Raw genomic sequence first — 20,294 nt, 5'->3', positions numbered from 1 at the left:
ATTTGAGAGAGAGAGAATGAGAGACAGAGAGCATGAGAGGGAGGAGGGTCCAGAGGGAGAAGCAGACTCCCCGCCGAGCAGGGAGTCCGATGCGGGCCTCGATCCCGGGACTCCAGGATCATGACCCGAGCCGAAGGCAGTCGCTTAACCAACGGAGCCACCCAGGCGCCCCATGAAGCAAGAATTATTAACCAAATGTGCATCAGAAGGCCAAAAAAAGTACATAAGCAAATAAACAAATGCAAATCCGATCCCATTACTCCTCTGCTTCTCATCACATGTGGAATAAAACCTTGCCTCCAGGGCCCTCTTCCTCCTGGCCCCTGCCAACCTGTCCAAAGTCACCCCGTCACCCCCATCCCAGCTCTAGTTACTGCGGCTTCCTTGTTTTGCAAACACACTAAGTAAGCTCTTGCTACAGGATGTTTGCACTTGTTCTTCCATTGGATTTCGTGTGATTTTCTCCTTTGCTTGGCTTGGGTTCCTGATCATTCCTCACCTTCTTAGAGGTCTTGACCATCCATTTCATGTTCCCGCTGCTTTCCTTTTCTCCAGGGACATAGTGCTACCTGGGCTTACGCTACATACTTATTAATGTAGCCAAGTCTTTGTCTCCCCGGCCAAACTGTTAAGCACCACGTGGCAGGGGCTTGCTTTCTTGTTCACTAGTGCCTAGAGCAGTACCGGGCACAGGACAGATACCCAACACGTATCTGCTGAATGAGTAGACAAATGGATGATAGAAGCTCCAGACAGACAGGTCAGAGGTTGGGTGAGTAAATGAATGAATGAATGAGCATACAGCCTCGGTGTGGAAGTGAGAATGGTCAGAAAAGGCTTCATGGAAGGAGCTCGAGGTCAGGGACAGAGTCAGGGAGGCACGGAAAGGGAAGAGCACGAGCTGAGGCAGGGAAGCCGGAAAATGCAAGGCTGGTTGACTTTGCTTCCCTCTTCCGATTCCCAGCACCCCTAGCTCAGGGCAGGGGCGCCGCCTCTCAACACAGTTCTCAGTGTGAGAACAACATGCCTGTCCCACTGCGGGTCCAGAAAGCTGAGGCCCCCCCCAGTCACCTCTCCAGATCCTGGTCACTGGGGGTTGGGAGGTCGGGATCTGGGTGCCCTGCTGCTCCTCCCTGAGCCCTCTAAACGCACCGGGATAGCTATTGCCAAGCCTGCCTGAACCCCAAGCCAGCTGTCTCCCAGCCTTCTTCAGAGAGGACCGGCCCTGCCGTGTCTCTGAAGTATCCTACCAGGCATGCAGAGTGATGGTGAATAACAGTAATAGTTGGGTCACGAGCAACTGTCCCCGGTGTTGAAGGAAGACCCGGAAGGAGACTAGTTCTTCAGGGCAATTCTGCTTCTGCAAATCTTCATCTACTCACTCACTCACTGCTTTTCCCGGGAAAGCCCTCAGAGGACAGAAGTCCCCCCCAGTGCTATGCCCAGGGCAGCTCCACCAGACAGCCCGAGCCAACTGGAGGGGAAAGCAGACCTCACAGTGCCCTGGGGCCCTGACTGACCTGGACTTCAGCACCTATGGCCCTTCCCCCCAGATACCACTGCTCTGGGGCAACCCTCTTGGGGAAGGCCATTGCCAGGCTTATACTTGAGGATCCCCAACTGAGCATAACCAGAAATGCCCAGGCCCTGAGTGCATGGACAAGGTAAGATGGTCCTGGTGTTGGCACAGCAAGAATTTCAAGGCTCAGAACCCAGATGTTTGGGTGACCTGGCTTGCTTAGCAGTAAAATTACTGTGTGGTATTCATACACTCACGAACTCATTCACTCAGCAATTACTGGAATGCAAACCACATGCCAGGCTCTGTTCCAGGCACTGAAGCCATAAAAGGCAAAAGTCCTTGTCCTTGTGGAGCTTAATAATTAATAAACAAGATAAGTAAGACACGTTGCATGTTGACGGCAGTGAGAGCCATAGAGGAAAAGACAAGGGCAAAGGAGGGAGCTCGTAGCTGGGGGCAGCGATTTAAACAGGTGTGGCCAGGAAGACCTGATCCATAGACAGCACAATAGTGGGGGTGGTGAAAAGGAGCTGGCTTCTGGATTTACTTTGAAGGTAGAGCAGAGTTGTTAACGGAGCACGCATGGCATGTGAGCCAAGCATCAAGAATGGCTCCAGGGTTTTTGGCCTGGGCCACCGGGAAGATGGGCCGACCACGGTTGCGCGTGTTGGGGGTAGCGGGGGAGAGTATGCTGGTGCTTGGTTTTGGAGATATTAAATCCAAGGTGCCTTTAGATGTCCAAGTGCAGCCGGCAGGTAGGCAGTTGGGTGAATGAATCTGGAATTGTGGGAGGAGCACGAGAGACACGGTGTTGTCAGTGCACGGGTTACGTATGACGTGGCAGCAGAGGTGGTTCCGAGTGCTGACTGGGCTGGGGGTATAAAGCACAGCCGGGCCACAACTCCATTCTCTCCCCTTCTGGGCAGGCATCCTGCTCCACGCAGGCTGCCAGGACCACGAGCTTTGGATACCCACCCACCCGCCCACATGCTCATCTCATCTGCACCCTGCTTATTCACTGCTTGGAAGAAAAAACTCAAGTGAAAGCATCCTGACCAAGTTGTTTTTGCCTGTGGTCTAGATGAGCTCATCACCTCCTCCCTATACACACCTCACTCGTACATTCTGGGAGCTCTTGGAAAACCCTCAGAGGCGACCGAACAACCCCATCTCTGTTGGCCATACAAACGTCACCAGTCCTACTGTGCTCAAGACTCTGCACACACACTTGTGTGGTTTCTTGGTGCCCCTCGCCCTTCCAGCCCTACCCTTGAACCCCAGATCCCAGGCCAGAATAGCCTACGCCCAGTCAACCATACATACTGATGGAGCACTTTCATGTCCTGAGCTGGATCAGGTCCAGACGGAAGACAGCCCCTCTGCCTCCAGGGAGCTTACAGTTTAATGGAAGTTAAAGAACAAGAACAGCCAGGGTGAAAAGAACCTGTAAAGGTTAAGTCCAGGATGCTCTGGGAACAGAGGCAAGGGGCACCTAGAGCAGCCTGGTGTATCAGGGAAGACTTCCTGGAGGAAGTAACTCTCTGGTTCTTTTTTTTTTTTTTAAGAGTGAACCAGGCAGTAGAGGACAGTGCGTGGTTGGGGGAACAGGGCATTCTAAGCCAAACTGCTATGATGGGAGAGCTGGGGAAGGGATGGGCAGGCTGCAAATACTTACACAGTTAATGCCAAGTGTGCCAGAGGCAGGGACAGAAGATGCGGGTGGGGAGGGGCATCTGCCCAAGGACCTGGTACAGGAATCCAGGGTCATATAAGCAGAAGGGTAGGTGGGCAGGGGCAGGCCTCGATCCAATGGACCTGGCCTTCAAAGCCTGTGTAAAAGGTCTAAGGACCACCCCGAACACAAGCTCATGAAGAGCCTGACAGAAATTCCAAGGCTGGGCTACACTCAGACAGACTGAATTCACAGGGTGTGGACTCCAGGAATCTGCATTACTTTCACAAGCATCTCAGGTGATTCCAATGCACCACACAGTTAGAAAACCAACACATGGAGCTCCTCCCCCTCTCCAGCTCTACCCCTGGTGATACGGGACTGGTTCTCAGGGCTCCTGAAAGGTAGAGGATGGTTCATGGTCATGGTCACGGATACACTTCTATAAATACTCCCGGCCAAACCCAGGGAGTTCTGGGAATCACCAATGAGGGGGAAGCAAGAGAGAAGAGGGAATTCTTAGCAGGAGACAGAGGAGCTTTGTTTGTCGGGGTTTTGGGAGGCAGTGTAGAAAGTCTTATGCAGGTGCCCAAGAAACAAGCCCCAGCCCCCTCTTCCTGGGCCTCACGGACAGGAAGCAAAGAACCAAGGAAGCCACTTTTTATGCCACAATCAGAAAGTTCCAGCTACCACGCGGTGATGCAAGCTCCTCAGCATATCTAGGTCCGCGCTGTCCTAGAACTTTCTGCAGTGATGGAAACGTTTGTCCGCACTGTCCAGGACAGCAGCCATGAGCCACTTTTGGTTACTGAGCACTTGAAACGTGGCCGGGACAGCAGAGGAAATGAATTTTTAATTTAAATGAATTTAAATTCAAATGCCACATCTGGCTCGTGGCTCCTGAACTGCACAGCGCATCTAAGCCCTGGCCTCGTCCAGGGGCAGTTTGGTTTAAAAGCCAACTCTGAAGAGAGCGAGTGGCAGGAAGAGCCCTTGGGGTCACCACCAGCCCTCCCCAGAGAGAAACAGCAGCCCCGCTGTGGAGGCAAATCTCAGAGCGGGGGGACACCACGGGCGCGCCGGATAAGGTTGGCCAGCCGCTTGGCCAGGCCACCCGTGCTGGGCTCCTCGATGTGGAAGGTTCGGGTGAGGAGATTGTAGAAGGAGCCATAGCACACGGCCACCACCGTGCACGTGAGGCAGATGACATTGTAGGGCATGCTGAAGTCCGGCGTGGGCAGGTTCACCAGCAGGGGCTCCGTGTAGAGGCGCACAAAATGGCTCGAGCTGTCCGACGCTGGGAACCTGGCGGTCAGGAAGGAGAGGTGAGCGACGCAGGCCTGGGATGCTCCTCCCCATCCCAGCCCATGCCCACTCCTGGCTGCACCGGGCCAAGGGGCGGTGGCAAGGGTTCACAAAGCCTTCTTAGCCTCAAAACCTTTTTGACAGAAGACATCGCAGGTCGACACAGAAACATGAGACGACACGTAAAGCTGATCAAAGGAGAGCCGCCTGGTGCTGAGGGTGAGGGATGGGGCCCTGCCGTCGCTCAGCAGTTTCTTCCTTGGCCTCCGGCCTCCGCCTCGAGGCTGTCTACTCAGAGGAGCCCTCCTGGATAACCCCCTAGATTACTCCCCAGCACCCCCGGCCCCGTTACTCTAGACCAGAATCTCCCCTCCTGCCTCTTAACATGAGCAGGACAGGGGCAAGGCTGTTGTATGTCCTGTTGTACACCCAGTGCTCTCTGAAGGACCTGGAATTTGATAAGCACTCAATGAAATATTTGTGAAGAGAAACAATGAGTACGTGCAGGCTCCAAGTACAGCCCTTCTCGCCATTTCTTCTTCTAGAAGCACTTCAGAATCACTTCAGAGAGTCAGGACAAACATTACAGACCACTAGGATTTTTACTGGAATTGAGTTAATTCGGCACATTGCTTTGGAAGGGGCCACACCCCACCCCGACCTGGCCCGCGTGAACCTGATCGCCCGTGTGGCTACCCACCCCGAAGCCGGCGGCTGAGGTCACACTTACAGGGTCTTGAAGAGGGGGCTCTCCTCCCAGTCCACGGGCTTGGCTGCCACCACGCTGGGCACGAGGGCACTGAGGACAGACGGGCTGTGGAGAGGCAGACGGCATTTGGTGTGTGTGCCTCCCCCACTGGGGTGAGTGGCACGGCGGGTGGGCGGGAGGCTGGGGGCAGAATGTGAGGGGAGCCCACCTGATGTAGAAGCCGTGGTTGGGGTCCGGGGTGTACTCGGTCCACTTGAGCAGCGCCCGCTCAAACTGAATGGAGACCTTGGTGGCCGAGTTGGCCGGCAGCTGGATCAGCATCTCCAGGAGGTGCGGCTGCAGCCGGTCCTGCGCGGGCTGGTAGTGGACGTAACCTGGGGACAGGCAAGGGTCACCCACCCCTCTCTGCTGCGGTTGGACTACCTGCACCCTCGCCCCTACCTCTCGAGGCCTTAGGCTCTGGACTGCAGGAGCCAGGCAGGCTCAGGGAGGGGAGCAGGGTCTTGGAAAAAGGAAAAGGCATTTCCAGGGCAGCTGTCCCAGGGCAAGTTCAATCTAGTTAATCCTCACATCACTGAAACTGGGGTGCCCAGCATCAGGCGCCTCATGTGATTCAAGAGGAAGTTCACAGAACCACCTAGAAGTTTCCTGGCCAAAATGTGGAACCTGAATCTAATCAAGTTTCTCTATCTAACCACCAACACACAAAAAATGCAGGGGAGGGAGGGGCATGTTAACCACAGTCCCAAGGACAGATTCAGGGTGTAGAACATTCCATACAACAAATGACCGAGTTTCTCCAGCAAATAGATTAAAAAAAAAAAAAGAGTGGGAACTGTTATAGATTAAGAGACTTAAGAGCAAACACCCCAATGCAAGATGTTAATAATGGGGAAGGAGAGGTAGTAGCACACGGAACTCTGTGCTTTCTGCTCAGTTTTTCTCTAAACCTAAAACCACTCTAAGGAAATGAGGTCTATTAACTAACGAGAGAGAGAGAGAAACTTGAGAGCTTATCAAGCAAATGCAATGTGAGGACCCTATTTAGATTCTAACTCAAATAAACCAACTATCCAGTGTTTTTTTTCAGACCACTGGGGCAAACGGGCATGATAAGGACAGCTGGTATTTTGGGGAAGCCCTCTCCCTGGTAGACATGTAGGCTGAAGCACTGGAAGGTGGGACCGATGTCTAGTATCAGTTTTAAGAAACTCCAGCAGAAAACTAAAATCGAGAAATGACACAAGGTCAGAGATGAAACACGAGCAAGGGGAGCCGGGCCCGTGGGATGTGTCATGCTCGCTCACATAGGTGTGTGCTTGATACTTTCCAGAGCAAAAGGTTAAAAAACCAAACAGAAAAGCCTACAAAATACAGGGGTAGTGTGTTGAAGAAGAGATTCTGAAGGGGACGCAAACAGTGGTGCTGAAGGTAAGTAGAACAGCCCAGGTCTGAAAGTGCAGGTAACAACAGGGGTAGTCACAGACAGGAAGTCTGGGTGTCTGGAATGTGCCAGAACCTCCTCCTGAGAAGTCTTCTGTGTTAGGTCTCCCTCCACTCCAAACCACGCGGGCTTTAGTGCTATGCCTGCCACCTGACAGAAAGCACGCACAAGATATTAACTCCTCTTCAGAAAAAGCGTGGCAAGTAAAAATAAATTTTTAAAACAACGCCTCTTTACCCGTCCCAAGGAGGCAGAAACCATCTACTCCACCTTTATCTTTTTTGTTTCCAATACCGTTTTCCCTGCTGCTAACCCATTCTCCACTGCAAGCCTAGGACTCCGCACAAAAGGCCGGGCCCGGGGCACCAAGGAAGAAGGAGCAAAGAAGTAAAAGAGATCAGAAAATCGCTGCCCTTGTAAAGTCTCTTAAGAATCCCCAGTCCTGTGTGTTTGAATTATCTCTGCTTTATGAATTACTTCCAGGACTGGCCCGGTAAGGCTACCCTTGCCACATTTCAAAGTCTTCCAAACTCTTTGTGCCTGTGTAGTTTCTCCAAGGTACCTGGGGAATCACTCCCCTGAGAAAGGAGGGTCTGGGGGACCTGGAGGGAGAGCAAGGCGGGGTGGGGGCAGGGGGCAGGACTCAGCGCTCACTCGGTTTGCTCTCCTTGCCCTTGGAGGTGATGGTGAGGGTGTGCACGTAGAGCCTCAGGTACCAGGGCACGGCGTCCAGCAGCAGCACGGGGAAGGCCCGGTACGGGTGGGTGTTGTACAGCAGCGTGTTCAGCACTCCGTTCTGCAGCCCGTAGCCACTCACATATCGCTGGGCGTGCAGGAAGGGTGCCGGAGGGGTCTCTGCGAAGATGGGTCCACGGTTAAGAGCTCCCAAAGGAAAGGGTCACTCCTCACCCCCACTCCCCTGGCCACGTCCAGAGTCTCACAGCCAGGGAGCGACGGGGAAGACCTTGGCCATCAAAACTGGGAAGCCTGCATCCCAGAATCATCCCTGTCTTCCCGGGCCCACAGCATGATAGAATTACTCTTACTTCTAAGTACTCACACGTGCCGAGCCCTGTGCCCCTCCAGCCCAAACCAGGCGCCCTCATGGTAGTTGGCACTTGGCCTCGGTAACACTGAATACAATCACAATTAATTAATTGTTTCAGGTCTGCCTCAATCGAGAGACATTATGTCTCTTGAATGCAAGGTATCTTCAGTCTTCAAAAAATATTTGCTAATAATTAAATGAATGCATGAACAAACTCTGTGTCTTTCATTAATTATCTCATCCAATCTGCTGGGTAATTATGTCCCCATTTTCTAGATGAGGCAGTAAGGTTAGGAACCTGCCCAAGGTCACAGAGCTTGAAGACGTGGAGTTAGAATCAAGACATCGATTCAGGACCTGGGTCTAACCGCACACCTCATATCCCATGGTATGAGTCTTCCCCGAGAGAGAAAGCTCTGTTGCCCAGTGCCCTGGCGGCCCATCCGCACCCACCATTCTCGGGAGGGCTCTTCCACTTGAGCTGGAGGTTGAGGTTACGGGAGCTGTTGATCACGGCCATGTCAAGCAAGTCGTAGATGGCGTAGGTCTTCCGGGTACCGAGGGTGACGTCCTGGTATGTGGTGGTTGGGGGCGGGTTCACCTCCAACGTCTCATTGTCCTGGGGGCACAAAGGCAGGGCTGAGAAGTGAGCAGAGGCGCAGGCTGGCCTTGGATGGAGGGTGACGATTGTGACTGGAGACCCGGGTACCTGGTTGTAGCTGGTGATGTCCACATAGACTCGGCTCTCTGAAGCCAGGGGACAGGGCTCTGTAAGGGTTCGGGAGAACATCCGGAAGAGGGACCAGTCTGAGGAGCAGAGAGGAGGTTGAGCGGGGGTGAGGACTAGGCCTGCTCTGCAGAGACAGGGCGGGACCAGTGATGGTAGGTAGCCAGCGAGGTGCCCAAGGCAGCCTACCTTTCTTCCCCTGTGCTGTGACGAAGGCATCGTATACCACGGAAAGGGTCTGCCTCAGCTCCCAAGAGATGCTGGTACAGCGCGCATTCTACCGCGAGGGCCAGACAGCAGCAGTCAGGACGCATCAGTCCCCACCCCCACACACCGCCGCAGGGACGCCCACTTGGGCACCATCCCTCATCTGCCATGGACCTTCCCACCCATCCACTTGCTCCCATTCAGTACTGAGCACACGACCCTGTGCCCGCGGTGGTATGTGTACCAGCCGGAGAAACCGTCACCAACACCCGCAGGAACTAAGACTACTGTGACTCTCACTTGACAGAGGAGGAAATCAGGCTCGGGGAAATGAAACGACTTGCTCAAGGTCATGCCAGCTGAGTGACTAAGCTGGCAGTCACACGCACAGCTAGTGTTCTTCACGACGCTCCATGACACAGATTTACTGAACACCTGCCAGGAAACCGCTCCGTTTCCTTGGTGTGTGGCCAACGCCCCAAATAATCAGCATCCCAGCTAACACTTACTACCGGCACAGCGCAAAACACACCAGGCTACGTGCTTTATCTGCACGTTCCCTCGGAGGCCCCGGATGGCACCCGCCCCCACTCCCCATGACTTACTCTGCACACAGGACGGATATGCACTGCCTGGGAGTGGTAGCTGGTGTGGAATAAGCGATCGGCCTTCAGCAGCACAGACAGGCCTGCCTGGAGGAAGCAGGAAGAGATGAAAGGTCAGTGCCCTTCACTGTGGGGCACGTGCACAGGGGGCCTGGCAGTCAGACAGGGAAGGGGCAGGCGCCGATGCCATTCTCGCGGGCTCCTGCACACATTCGGAGCGCTCTGGCCTCACCTTGGAGCTACAGGGCAAGAGCTTCTTCCACGGGGTGAGGTTCTCCGTGCAGACGACCTCTCGTGGCAACACAGCGTAGCGTAGGAAAGAATGATCAGTGCCTGAGGGAGACATGAGTCTGTCCGGGGTGGGCCCTGAGGCCCCACTCTTCAAAGATGGGGTGACTCCCTCCTGCTCGCCATGCAATTCTCCAGTACCACCACCCTAGAGGTCCTGGCGGGGGTGGGACCCTCCCTCCTTGGGAGAAGGCAACGCAGAGACAACATGGTCTCAGGAAGCCTTCCTCCGGGGCCTGCACACCCAGGGGATTTAGGATCCAGCCCAGCTGAAGGAGCAGGAAGCTAAAGAGAAAGGAGGCAAAAGTTTGGGCAAGAGGAAGAAGGACAGGGCCACGGGGCTATCTCACCATTGGCCAACCCCAGGGGTTTGAAGGAGGCAGTGGGAGTGACCGTGTTGGTAGAGTCGATGAAGTTCAGAGAGGCGCAGAAGATCCCCGAGAGGACATTACTGAGCTCCTTCCAAGATTTATCCACGCTGGATGGAGACACAAACCCACTCACTGGCGCGGGGCTCCCTCCCTCCAAGCCTGCACTTGGCTGCCAAACCGACAGACTGGCTAGCTGATGGAGCTGCCATGGTACCGCTGCCCTGCTCAGCTGCCTCCTGGGTCTCACCCTACCCACCCCTTCCTCCTCACTCTCTTCTGGACATCCCGGCATCCCCACAGGTCTCTGCTCAGGCGATTCCTCCTCCTCCTGGCGATGCCCTACTCACCGCTCTCCGCCCACCTTCAAAGAGGCTCCCTCCTCCAGAAAGCCTTTCTTGCCCTCAACCACAGCCTCGTCCTGTGCTGCCACGGTTCTGACTCTCTGAGCCTCTCATGAGGTCCCTCCTGGGACATGGCTGGGGAGCGGCAGCCTCTTGTTCTGAGCCTCTCTTCTCCTCAACTAGGCTGGGACAATCTGGGGACAGGGAACACGTCTGGGTCACCTATATACACCCCACAACACCATGTAAAGTGCCCCACAATTTCAGAGGCTGAGATCAGCCCGCTGATCCACTCTGAGGTGTGCCCAGCTGGGCAAAAGGACATACTTCCCTGTGAACACCCTGGGCATGAAAGTAAGTCCTGCCTCCACCCTCAGAATAGGAAGTCCTACATCCATAAAGGCTCACTGAACAAGGAAAAACAACCATTCTAGGACCCTATAAAAACATCGAATTAAATTAGAAAAATATCACAACAGATTTGCTCTCTATATTAAGAACAGAAAGCATAAAACCAAAATTCTAAACACCAGCTCCATGTTACAAGCAATTACGAGCTGAGGGGAGACAGTGACAGCAAGGTGTGGGGGAGGGGGGAAACAAGGGAGTTAGAGTTCAGACAAAAAAGAAAGCTTGGCAAATGTCGAAGTCACTGCTTGAGCCTCATCTGATATCATCTTAGTGTTGTCCTGGGGTTCTTCGATAATCCTCTGTTCAGTGCTTTTCAGCTGCTCCAATCGTTGAGCCTCACGTAAAGATTGCAAAGTTGAAGCCTGAAAGCTCTACCCAAGCCATAATCATGTTTCATGTAGTGTGCACAACACTGACCCACATAGCATTTCTTACACTTTGAAATTACTTACTGCTTTTTAAATTTGCCAATTTTCACACTAAAATCCAGATTTCTGGCATCTCTTGAAAATGAGAGTATCTGATGACGGTAGGCCTCTATTCCCACAGGGCCACAGTCCCCTGAGGGTGAGTGGCAGCTGTCCTCTCAAGCTGTCTAGCCTGCCATAGTCCCCACCACTCCCTATTATCCCCCCTTTTAAAATCATGTTTGTGCTACTGGTTTCTCACAGTGGGATTGAGAGGAAATTGTGGTACAAGAGCAGTACCTAAACTGGTCCATCTCCCAAACAAAAGCTATTCTTCTAATGCTGAGATCTGGGATCCTGTAGGTCAATCCTAGCCCACAGATGTTTTGTTTGGCCTTCATGGTATCATCACTATCATTACCGTTATTATTATTATGTGAGTGAACGTCTTTTAAAAGGTCATCCAGTTTGCCGCAGCCTTCTACTGCCTTACATCCAAGTAAGCTTCAAATTATTTGTTACCTGTCTCTGTGGATACATGCATGTGCTACCTCAGGTCTGGAAGTATCAGGGGAAGTGAAAAATACCAAAGTAAAGAATGCCACCCAGTGGCAATATCATTTATTACTTCCGATGCCACCTTTACCCCCCATGGAATTGCTGTCTGCTGGAACTGCTGCCCCCTAGGAGCAGTGGCACGATGACTACACTGGCCACTGCCACATTCCCTCCATGGCCTGCAACAGGACTCAGGGTGGGCACTCACTCAGTGACGGAGTCTTGGAACCAGACCCAGAGCTCTGCACCTGATGGGGCCTGCAGGAAAGGTGGCCCCCAGTACCGAGTCCTCCAGAAGCCTTGCGTGAATGACAAGTGCAGCTCTCGTAGAGAATACTTGGAGATCAACTGCCCCAGGGCTTTGGGAAATAGCCTATAATGAGACACTGGAAGAGGGGAGTAGGTAAGTGAAGATCCTGGAAGACGGGTTCTCAGCCACCCCAAAGCAGCAACAGACCCCAAGCTCTGGGGCCGGAGAGATCTGAATGCAGGACCAAACTGCCATTCACTAGCGATGTGATCTTGACCAAGTGCCTTTATCTCTCTACATCTCCAACTTCTTCCTCACTATTTCTTACAGAACTTAGCTCTGTGCCTAGCACCCAGGATAAATGGCAACGGCCAACAGCATCATCATCGGTGGTGTCGACAGAGGGCTTTAACTCAAGGATTAGAGTGGCAGCCTGGACCTGCGGAAAGAGCCCCTGGTCTAGGCGTCTGGAGGAGTCACTGCCCCTCCCCCGGCCTTAGTTTCACCACCAGTACAATGGGGTTCTTCAGTAACTATCCCATCCTTCCCCAAAGAGCTAGTTTGTCGAGCCCCTAGCCCAGGGTCCAGAACCCCTCCAAGGGACCAGGCTCCGCCCCCAGGGCTTGCCTCCACGCCCCCTCCCAGCGGGTGCCACAGTCGTCTTTCTCCACTCTCATCCTCTCACCTTCTTCCCGCTGCAGGTCCGAATCCCAGCGCGTGCGGAACTGGAATGTGGCGGCTACGTCCCCAGAAGGCAGCGGGGTGATAACGAGCTCCTCCCGCAGGGTGTCGCGTGGGGGCTCTGCATGCCCCCTGCCCACGGGCCCCAGGAGCAGCAGCACGAGCACAGCAAGCGGCAAGGCCGCCGCCATGCCAGCGGCTACTTCCGCCTGCCAGCTGTGCCCGCCCCCACGAAAGCTGGCCTCCAATAGGAAGAGCGTATGAGAAATGATTTCCGGTGCCATCCCGGAACTCGGGGTGAGGTTACCAGAGAGACGGCCGGGCTGGGTCCTGTAAGGCGGGTGGGTTTGAGGGAGCGCGGGAGGGCAAGAAGGGCGGTGGACGTCTGGCACGACCGGGGGCTGGATTGAGGACCTTCCTCCCCGCCACTTTGGGGTACTCGTGTTCATTAGAATGTGCGTAATAATACCGAGCGCTGCCACTGCCGCTGTGCCTATGTAATAGTTGAGGACTGAAAAAGTCTTTTGCGAGGTCACATGACAGGGCTCGTGCGTGCGTCTTCCTCGGCTTCTGGTGTGTCCATTTGCTCAGTCCTAAGCCTGGTGCAGAGCTTTCCTGTAAAACCCCCAAATAACTGGCCCCTTTATTATGAAAAATGTCAAACATCAGCAAAGTTGAAAGAATGAACACCCGTTACCCCATCACCTATACTCCTCCATTAACATTTTACTATACTTGCTTTACCACATTTTGGTCTGTAAGTCCCTCAGTTCCTCTTAACGTTTTGATACATGTCAAGGTAAATTGCAGACATAAGTGCACTTCTCCCCTAAATATTTCAGCATGCATGTCATTAAATGAAGCTTAATATTTGTTTAGATTTTGGTGTAAAACTTACAAAGAAATGCACAACTCTGAAGTGCACATTCACAGAGTCTGACAAAAGCATACACCTGTGTAACCCAAACTTCTATCAAGATATAGAACATTCCAAAAACCCCAGAAAGTTGGTTAATGCCCCTTGCCAGCCAATCCCTGCCCCCTCCTACTTTCAGAGGCAACCACTATTCTGATTTTTCTCCACAATATAATCTGTTCTAGAGATTCATGTAAGTGAAACCGTCATATCGTATGTATATTTTCTTGTGTAAGAGTTCTGTCACAGGAAGAATGTTTCTGAGAATCATCCGTGTGTTCGCATGTATCAGCAGTTTGTTTTTATTGCTGTGTGGTTTCACATTGTATGAATATACCTTACTTTATCCATTCTCCTGGTGATGAACACCTGAACTCTTTCACGTCTTTAGCTGTTATGAAGTAGGTTGCTGTATAAGTTATTTTGTAGACGTATGTTTATTTCCTTTGCGTAAATATTTAGGAGTGGTCAAAGGTCATAGGTAATGTTTAACTTTCTAAGTAACTGCCAGATCTTTTTCCAAAATGTATCATTTTATACTTGCACCAACAATATATGAGAGTTCTGGTTGATCCACATCCTGCTCAACATTTGTTTTTAATTTGGGAGGACTTTTTAGCTTTAGCCATATGGTATATGTAGTGGTATCTTACTGTGGTTTTATTTTGCATTTCCCTGTTACCTGATGATGTTGAGCATCTTTTCATATGCTTATTGGCCATACATATATTTTCTCTTGTGAAGAGTCTTAAAATCTTTTTGTACCCCCCCCCCAACTTTTATATTGGCTTGTTTGCCTTTTTATTATTGAGTTGTAGGAGTTCCGATGTTAAATTCCTGCTTTGGTTTTTCCAGCTGCCCTATGAGGAACACATTCATGAAGGATTTTGCTCATAGTCTCTCGGTAAAACTCACAACCATACTTCTACGAAGAGCCAAATTTGGTGTCTGCCAAGATATACCCCAACCAACCAGAGAGGAAGTGTCAAAAAGATGTCTTTCTGTCATTATGCCCTCATTCTACTTCCATCTAGTGTTCTTCTCCCACTAGACATGGAATAAAGGCCACAAGTTTAGATGTCAGACAAATCCCCACACCAGCTTTTAATCCACAAGAGCATGAGCAACCTGAGGGTCACTTTTCTTCTTCTGTAAAATGGATAAACCTACTTTCAGGGTGGTTGTTAAGGATTAGAAATTATTTTTATGTAGGATCTAGAATGTATTAAGTGCTTAATAATATTGACCATCATTGACTCAATTCTTGGATGTAGGGTCTATGATCTCCATTTTACAGATGAGAAAACAGGTACAGAAACTGAAATATTGCCTAAGATCACAGTGAGTCATGAAGCCAAGACTAGAGTTCACACCATCAACCTCAAAAAAAAAAAAAAAAAAAAAAGAGGAGCTACCATCATTATGATTATTTTATATTTCTATGCTTTGTCTCCTTTTGAAATTGCCTGTCCCCATCATTGAAGACCCAGCCACCTCCAGGAGACTTACCTTCTCCCTCTCTAGTGTGCTACGGTCTTCTGTTTTCTGCTACAGCCTGTGTTCTCTTTCCATTATCTGTGGCCACATCTGCTCCTGGAAGAGCTCCTGGTCACCTTAGTATTCTTGTTGCCTCAGCAAGGAGGCTAGCACACACTAGGTGCTCAGCAGTGTCTGAACAAATAAGTCACAGCACAGTTGATACTGTCCCCACACTGCCATGCTGTTCAGTGTCAAGTTCTGTGCATTCTTTAGGGACTGCTACAGTGTGCACCTTCCAGGGAATCATCTCCTGAGTTGTGGTCCCTCCTATTTCCTCCACAGCATAGGATTCTACAGGATTAGTCTGTCTTCTTCCCTCTTCCCCAGAGTCTGTGACAAGTCTGCAAGAGACAGAAGAAGCCACGCTGTGGCTTGGAGACTGAAAGCTGGGCTGCTTGCCTCGGAGCTGGCTCCAAATCATCCTCTCCTCTCCAGGGGCACTCCGTGGCCTCAAGAAACAGTCAGCTGGAGATGCTGGCTCTGAAGGCTCGCCAAGCCCCTGTGGTTTGGCAGAAGAAGAGATCATTGTCCAAGCAGGAAGTGGTCCTGGGGTCTCAGCTGACCCTAGACCTTTCTAGGCAAGGCTGGGGCTCATAGCAGCTGAACTGGAGGCTCCCCAGAGGCTCACACACAATTCTGCCTCTCCAGAAGACTGGCAGGGAAAATGCCCCAAGCCCCACAGATCTTAGCATCACGTGCCTGGAGTACTAAGAGATTTGTTGACATATTGACAGCAACCAAGCTAGTCTAGCTTCCCATCATTTGCCTCTGAGGGGAGTAGGGTGATCCTGGGAGCTGAGAAGCCGTGTATAGCAGAGCCACGGAGCTCATAGGCTGCATCCCAGGTGAAGGTTCAGCCACAGTGAGACAGGTATTTGAGCTTTGCTACTCCAAAGGCAGGGAGAGGGCACAAGGACAGAGCCATGTCCTTTGTGTGCAGCAAAGTCATAAGCAATCCAGAAAAACTGCAAAATTTCACATGAGACTGAGCCCCAGCCCAGTTTAGTAGATGATCTCAACTTGGACACAGAGGCTTTTAGACAAAAGGAGCACAAAACTCCCACAAGTTTCTCACCAGCGCTAGGAAAAGCCCTTAAGAGCTGTCACTTACAATGGCCTCCTGCAGGGGTGGAACCAGGCTGGGACTATGGGAAGACTGCAGGCCTGTCACTCACTCAGCCTGGGTGGCACAAAGAACTTTGGGATTTAGGCTGAAGGCCGTTGATCCCATGGTGGTGTTTGATGTACAAAGAGAGGCGGAATGGTTTCTTTTTTCTGATGTGAGAAATGACTTGATGCCCCTTAAGGTTGGGTCCTAGAACCTTCCTTTCTCCTTCCACTCCCCCTCCCTCCCTGGGAAGGCACACTTACTCACTTACCACCTACACATTGGTAGCTCCATCTATTTATTTCCCAGCCTAATCCTCTCTAAATCCAACACACGTGGGTCCTAGTGCCTACCCAACATGTCCTCCTGCAGGTCTCGAAAGCACCTCGAGCTCACCATGGCCAAAACCAAATTTGTGACCTTCTTCCCAAACCTGGATCTCCCCTACATTCCACATCATCCTGTTGCACAAGGGAGAAACAATGGTGGCACCCTTGACCCCTTCCTCTCTCTCACCTACCTGTCAAATCTTTTGGAAACTGTCTCCTAAATCTCTCCTCATTCCTTCCACCTTTCTACATCCCGTCCACCTCCACGCTAGTCCACTACCCCGCTATGTAGTGTGGCTCTTGGTTCCCAGGCATCCATACTGGTGCTCTCCAGTGAACAGTCCACAAGGAGCCTCTCTCCCCCCACCCCCCGTACCCCCCTTACTCCTTACTCCCCTCCTTGACTCCCTTCTTATCCTTCAGGGCTCAGGTCAGATGCCACTTCCTCAAGGGAAATGCCCCCGTGACTGCTCTTAATAGGCTATGAACTCCTTCCTTGAACTGGTCATAGTCGCAATTTTGCATTTGGGTCCCCACTAGACTAGACTCCCATAAAAGCAGCACTTTTTTTTCCCCCACTCTACATTCCTTGTTCAGTGTCTTACACATGTTAAACACTGACATTTAATTTAATAAATATTTATTAAATGAATGTCATTTATTTTTTATACCCTGCCTCAACCCAGTCAAGCTGATCACTACCATTATCTCTTGCATGGAGTATTGTGTTAGGTGTCCGTCCTGAGCCTGTCCTCCTCCAGTATATTCCCCACACTGTGGCCAGAATTACCTTTTTAACAAGCAAATGCAACCACTTGTAATCCTTCATTACTCCCCATAAAATTCAGATTCATTAACATGGCCCCTAACATGTCAACTGCCAGTTACCTATCCAAAGACTATTGTCCTCTTGTTCCTTAGAAACATAACCCTGGTTTTTATCAAGATAGCAGTGTGCTCTACTAAAGGACCACCCCAGCCTCTCCAGTAGCCACGGTGCTTCTGAGAGGTTTGAAAGGTAGTACGGAAATCAGATGCACTGGTAATGCAGTGACTTGAAAAGGTTACTGTCTTTCCAGAGGCCAGAATTTTCTTTCTTCCAGATAATGTTGTGTCTCTATGTCTATAAAATATCTGTAAGTGAAACCTTTCTCGGGTTAGCACGCTCTGGTCAGTGAGATGAAAGTGGACACGACTGGTTAGAACTTCCAAGGACACTTCCTGAAGTGGAAACAGACAGCAGGCTGTGCTTTGCCTGTCCCCAGTTTCTTCTCCCACTTTCTGCCAGTTTCAAGGATATGATGGGTGGGGCTTCAACGGCCACCTCAGACAGGAGCGATCAATGGGAATTCGAGCCACGTGGCTGGGATGGCTGAGCAAAAAGAGCCAAAAAGGACCCAGGCGCCCAATAACTTCGGAGCAGCCACATGGTCCTGCACTTCGGACGTCTTTTATATGAGGAAATAAATTTTTATCTTAAGTCTCTGACCTTTTATTAGCAGCCGAATCGAAACTTGATACAGGCTTCCAAGTATTTCATGACTAACCTTTGTCAGTCTTACCTCTCTCACCTTCCTCTCGTCCCCAAATCCAACAGTTCAGCCCAGCTGAATGTTCCTTAGTCCCTCAGAGCTATTTCTCTCCATTTACAGTCTTCCCAAGCTGCTCTTGCTGCTTGAATTACAGCCCCCACTTGGCAAACTCCTACTCAGCCTCTGGATCTCAGCTTAAAAATCAGTTTTTTGGTGGCCACATGAGCTATTTTCTGATACCAGAGTTGTTCCTCATCATGCTACTGATTACACCGTGAACCGTGGTATTTACTTGGTTTTCTCCTCCAGAGACAGTCAAGTACCAAAGGCAGGGATGCAGCCTGTCTTGTTCAGAACTGTACTCCAAACGCCCAGCACACGTATTCAAGAACTATTTCCTGAAGAGATGGAGCACATGAGAGATGAGGGGATGGTGTCGGTTAGATATAGTGGGTCTGAGATCTCTGCAACGTGACACACGAAGGGGAGTGGTTGGTAGATTATTATTTATTATTTATACCGTGCCCTGTTCCCAAACAGGATGTAGGGGAGCAGGATGGCTGGAGTACCACTGCACGGGGAGTGCTACAGAGTTCACATCCACTTAGAGACACTGGTTTAGGAGACTCTATCAGAAGACTGCGGAGAGTCTGGGGGAGGGAGGGGTGCTAAGAAAAGCAGTAGCATCTTGTCCTGCCTCATCTTCCATCTCCTTGCCTATAAGCCCTACCTTGGGAGGAAGCCAAAAACTGGTGGGAGGGTTTTAGCAGGAAAGGTTAGCAGTAAAGCAGGAGGGTTAATTCCCAGAGAGGTACGCCATCCCACTGTCCTTGCCTCCCCCTGGTGCCTACTGCAAGTAAAGAGTCTGGTCTTCTCTGAAGGGCTCTGGCTGGGCCTAGGGTCTCCTGTGGAGAAGAGCCAGCTCAGTCAGTCTGTAGATGGAGGCCCACTGCTAGCTGCAAGCTCCAGGCTCTGCCCCTCCATCAGCCCCATCCTCTTCCTCATCAGACTGTGCCAAGGGCGTGTCTGCCCCGCCGTCACTGGGATTTGGGCTGTGCAGGTTGGTGGAGTCGTCAGAAGATGAGGAGGACGTGCGGGACACAGTCCTGTCTGGCGTGGGCATTGGCAGGCTCAACTCCTCTGGGTGGTCATCCAGCCCTGCCCAGAAAAGAAGAGTTGGTCAGGGCCACAAACAGGGCTTCTGGGGACTCTCGGAGATGGTCCGGCCAGGAGAGGCTGAACCCCAGAGAAGGGCAGGGGAGTGACCAGTCACTGAGCCAGTCCAAAAAGAGCCAGGTCTCCTGACTGCCAGTTCCTTTCACTTCACTACACCATGTCTGGGCCCTAGACTCAGGTCAATCAATTCAAGAGTTCAAGCTCTACCTACGTCACTTACTTGCTCCTGAGTGGCTCTGGGCAAGTCATTTTCCCCCTCAAGGACTGGATCTTCTCTAAAAATGGGATAGGCACCTACATTCCAGAAGGGTTTTGAGGATAAAATCAATCGAAGAATGATTATAAAATGTCTGGCATGCAGTAGGCCATCAATAAACAGCGGCAGCTTTAAATAAGAGAATATCTATTTTATAAGCTAAACATATGGGCTTTGGAATGAGACAGCCATGGTTTGAACCCAGCTCTTCCACTTTCTGGCTGTGTGACAACTTCTGAGTCTAATTTCCTCCTTTATAAAATCAGGATACTACCGCCTGCCCTAGTAGGACATTGTAAGGATTGAGTTAATTGAGCACAGTATTAGCAACCTTAAAAAAAAAAAGTGCTGGGCGCCTGGGTGGCTCAGTTGGTTAAGCGACTGCCTTCGGCTCAGGTCATGATCCTGGAGTCCCGGGATCGAGTCCCGCATGGGGCTCCCCGCTCGGCGGGGAGTCTGCTTCTCCCTCTGACCCTCCCCCCTCTCATGCTCTCTCTATCTCGTTCTCTCTCTCAAACAAATGAATAAAATCTTTAAAAGAAAAGTGCTCAGTAAATTTCATATGAAGAGGACTAAAATGGCTTAAGTTATCTAATATAAAAATTTATATTGTATATGATTTTAATTACATGAATTAATCACATTAATTTCACAAACACAAAATTAACAAAGGCTAAGGGGGGCTGAGGCGTTCCCAGAAGTTTAGATTGGAGATCTGTCACCCAGTTCCCCTCGGGGTCAACTTCCCTAAAATCAGAACAGACAGCTGTTTCAGTCATAGAAACACCCATTTCCAAACCCTACATGTATACTTCTCCAGCCCTGCCTTGCAGCCTCACTTCAGAGCCTGCCACCCAGTTCTGGCTAACTGGTGCCCAAGTCCCCCAAGCCA

General features: G+C 51.1%; 2 protein-coding genes across 9 annotated transcripts in view; both read right to left on the bottom strand.

Annotated features, from left to right (window-relative positions):
• Nucleotides 1-4,027: 4,027 nt before the first annotated feature.
• PIGT (phosphatidylinositol glycan anchor biosynthesis class T) lies at nt 4,028-12,757 on the bottom strand. Of its 5 annotated transcripts, XM_021689040.2 has the most exons (13): nt 12,551-12,757; nt 11,824-12,001; nt 9,878-10,005; nt 9,472-9,572; nt 9,240-9,326; nt 8,617-8,704; nt 8,410-8,507; nt 8,154-8,319; nt 7,307-7,507; nt 5,417-5,582; nt 5,230-5,313; nt 4,633-4,805; nt 4,361-4,499 (listed from the first exon to the last, which is right to left on the bottom strand). In XM_021689040.2, the coding sequence occupies exons 1-13, from the start codon at nt 12,735-12,737 to the stop codon at nt 4,438-4,440; spliced, it is 1,719 nt and encodes a 572-aa protein (XP_021544715.1). In that variant the 5' UTR covers nt 12,738-12,757; the 3' UTR covers nt 4,361-4,437. The 5 variants fall into 5 exon arrangements, with proteins under 5 accessions (XP_021544714.1, XP_044774616.1, XP_044774615.1 ...); XM_021689039.1 differs by lacking the exon at nt 4,633-4,805 and having other exon boundaries at nt 4,028-4,499; XM_044918681.1 differs by lacking the exons at nt 4,633-4,805; nt 7,307-7,507 and having other exon boundaries at nt 4,028-4,499.
• A 5,626-nt stretch (nt 12,758-18,383) lies between these two features.
• Nucleotides 18,384-20,294, bottom strand: part of DBNDD2 (dysbindin domain containing 2) — a 30,797-nt gene continuing 28,886 nt past the window's right edge. For all 4 annotated transcript variants that reach the window (XM_021689355.1, XM_021689353.1, XM_021689357.2 and 1 more), the window contains exon 4: nt 18,384-19,128. In XM_021689355.1, the coding sequence (XP_021545030.1) occupies nt 18,923-19,128 (206 nt within the window). In that variant the 3' untranslated portion in view covers nt 18,384-18,922. The remainder of the gene's footprint in view (nt 19,129-20,294) is intronic.

Source organism: Neomonachus schauinslandi, chromosome 10 (assembly GCF_002201575.2).
Source record: "Neomonachus schauinslandi chromosome 10, ASM220157v2, whole genome shotgun sequence".
NCBI classification, from domain to species: Eukaryota; Metazoa; Chordata; class Mammalia; order Carnivora; family Phocidae; genus Neomonachus; species Neomonachus schauinslandi.
Note: the sequence above shows the minus strand (reverse complement) of the source record. Positions and strands in the feature narration are given on the sequence as shown.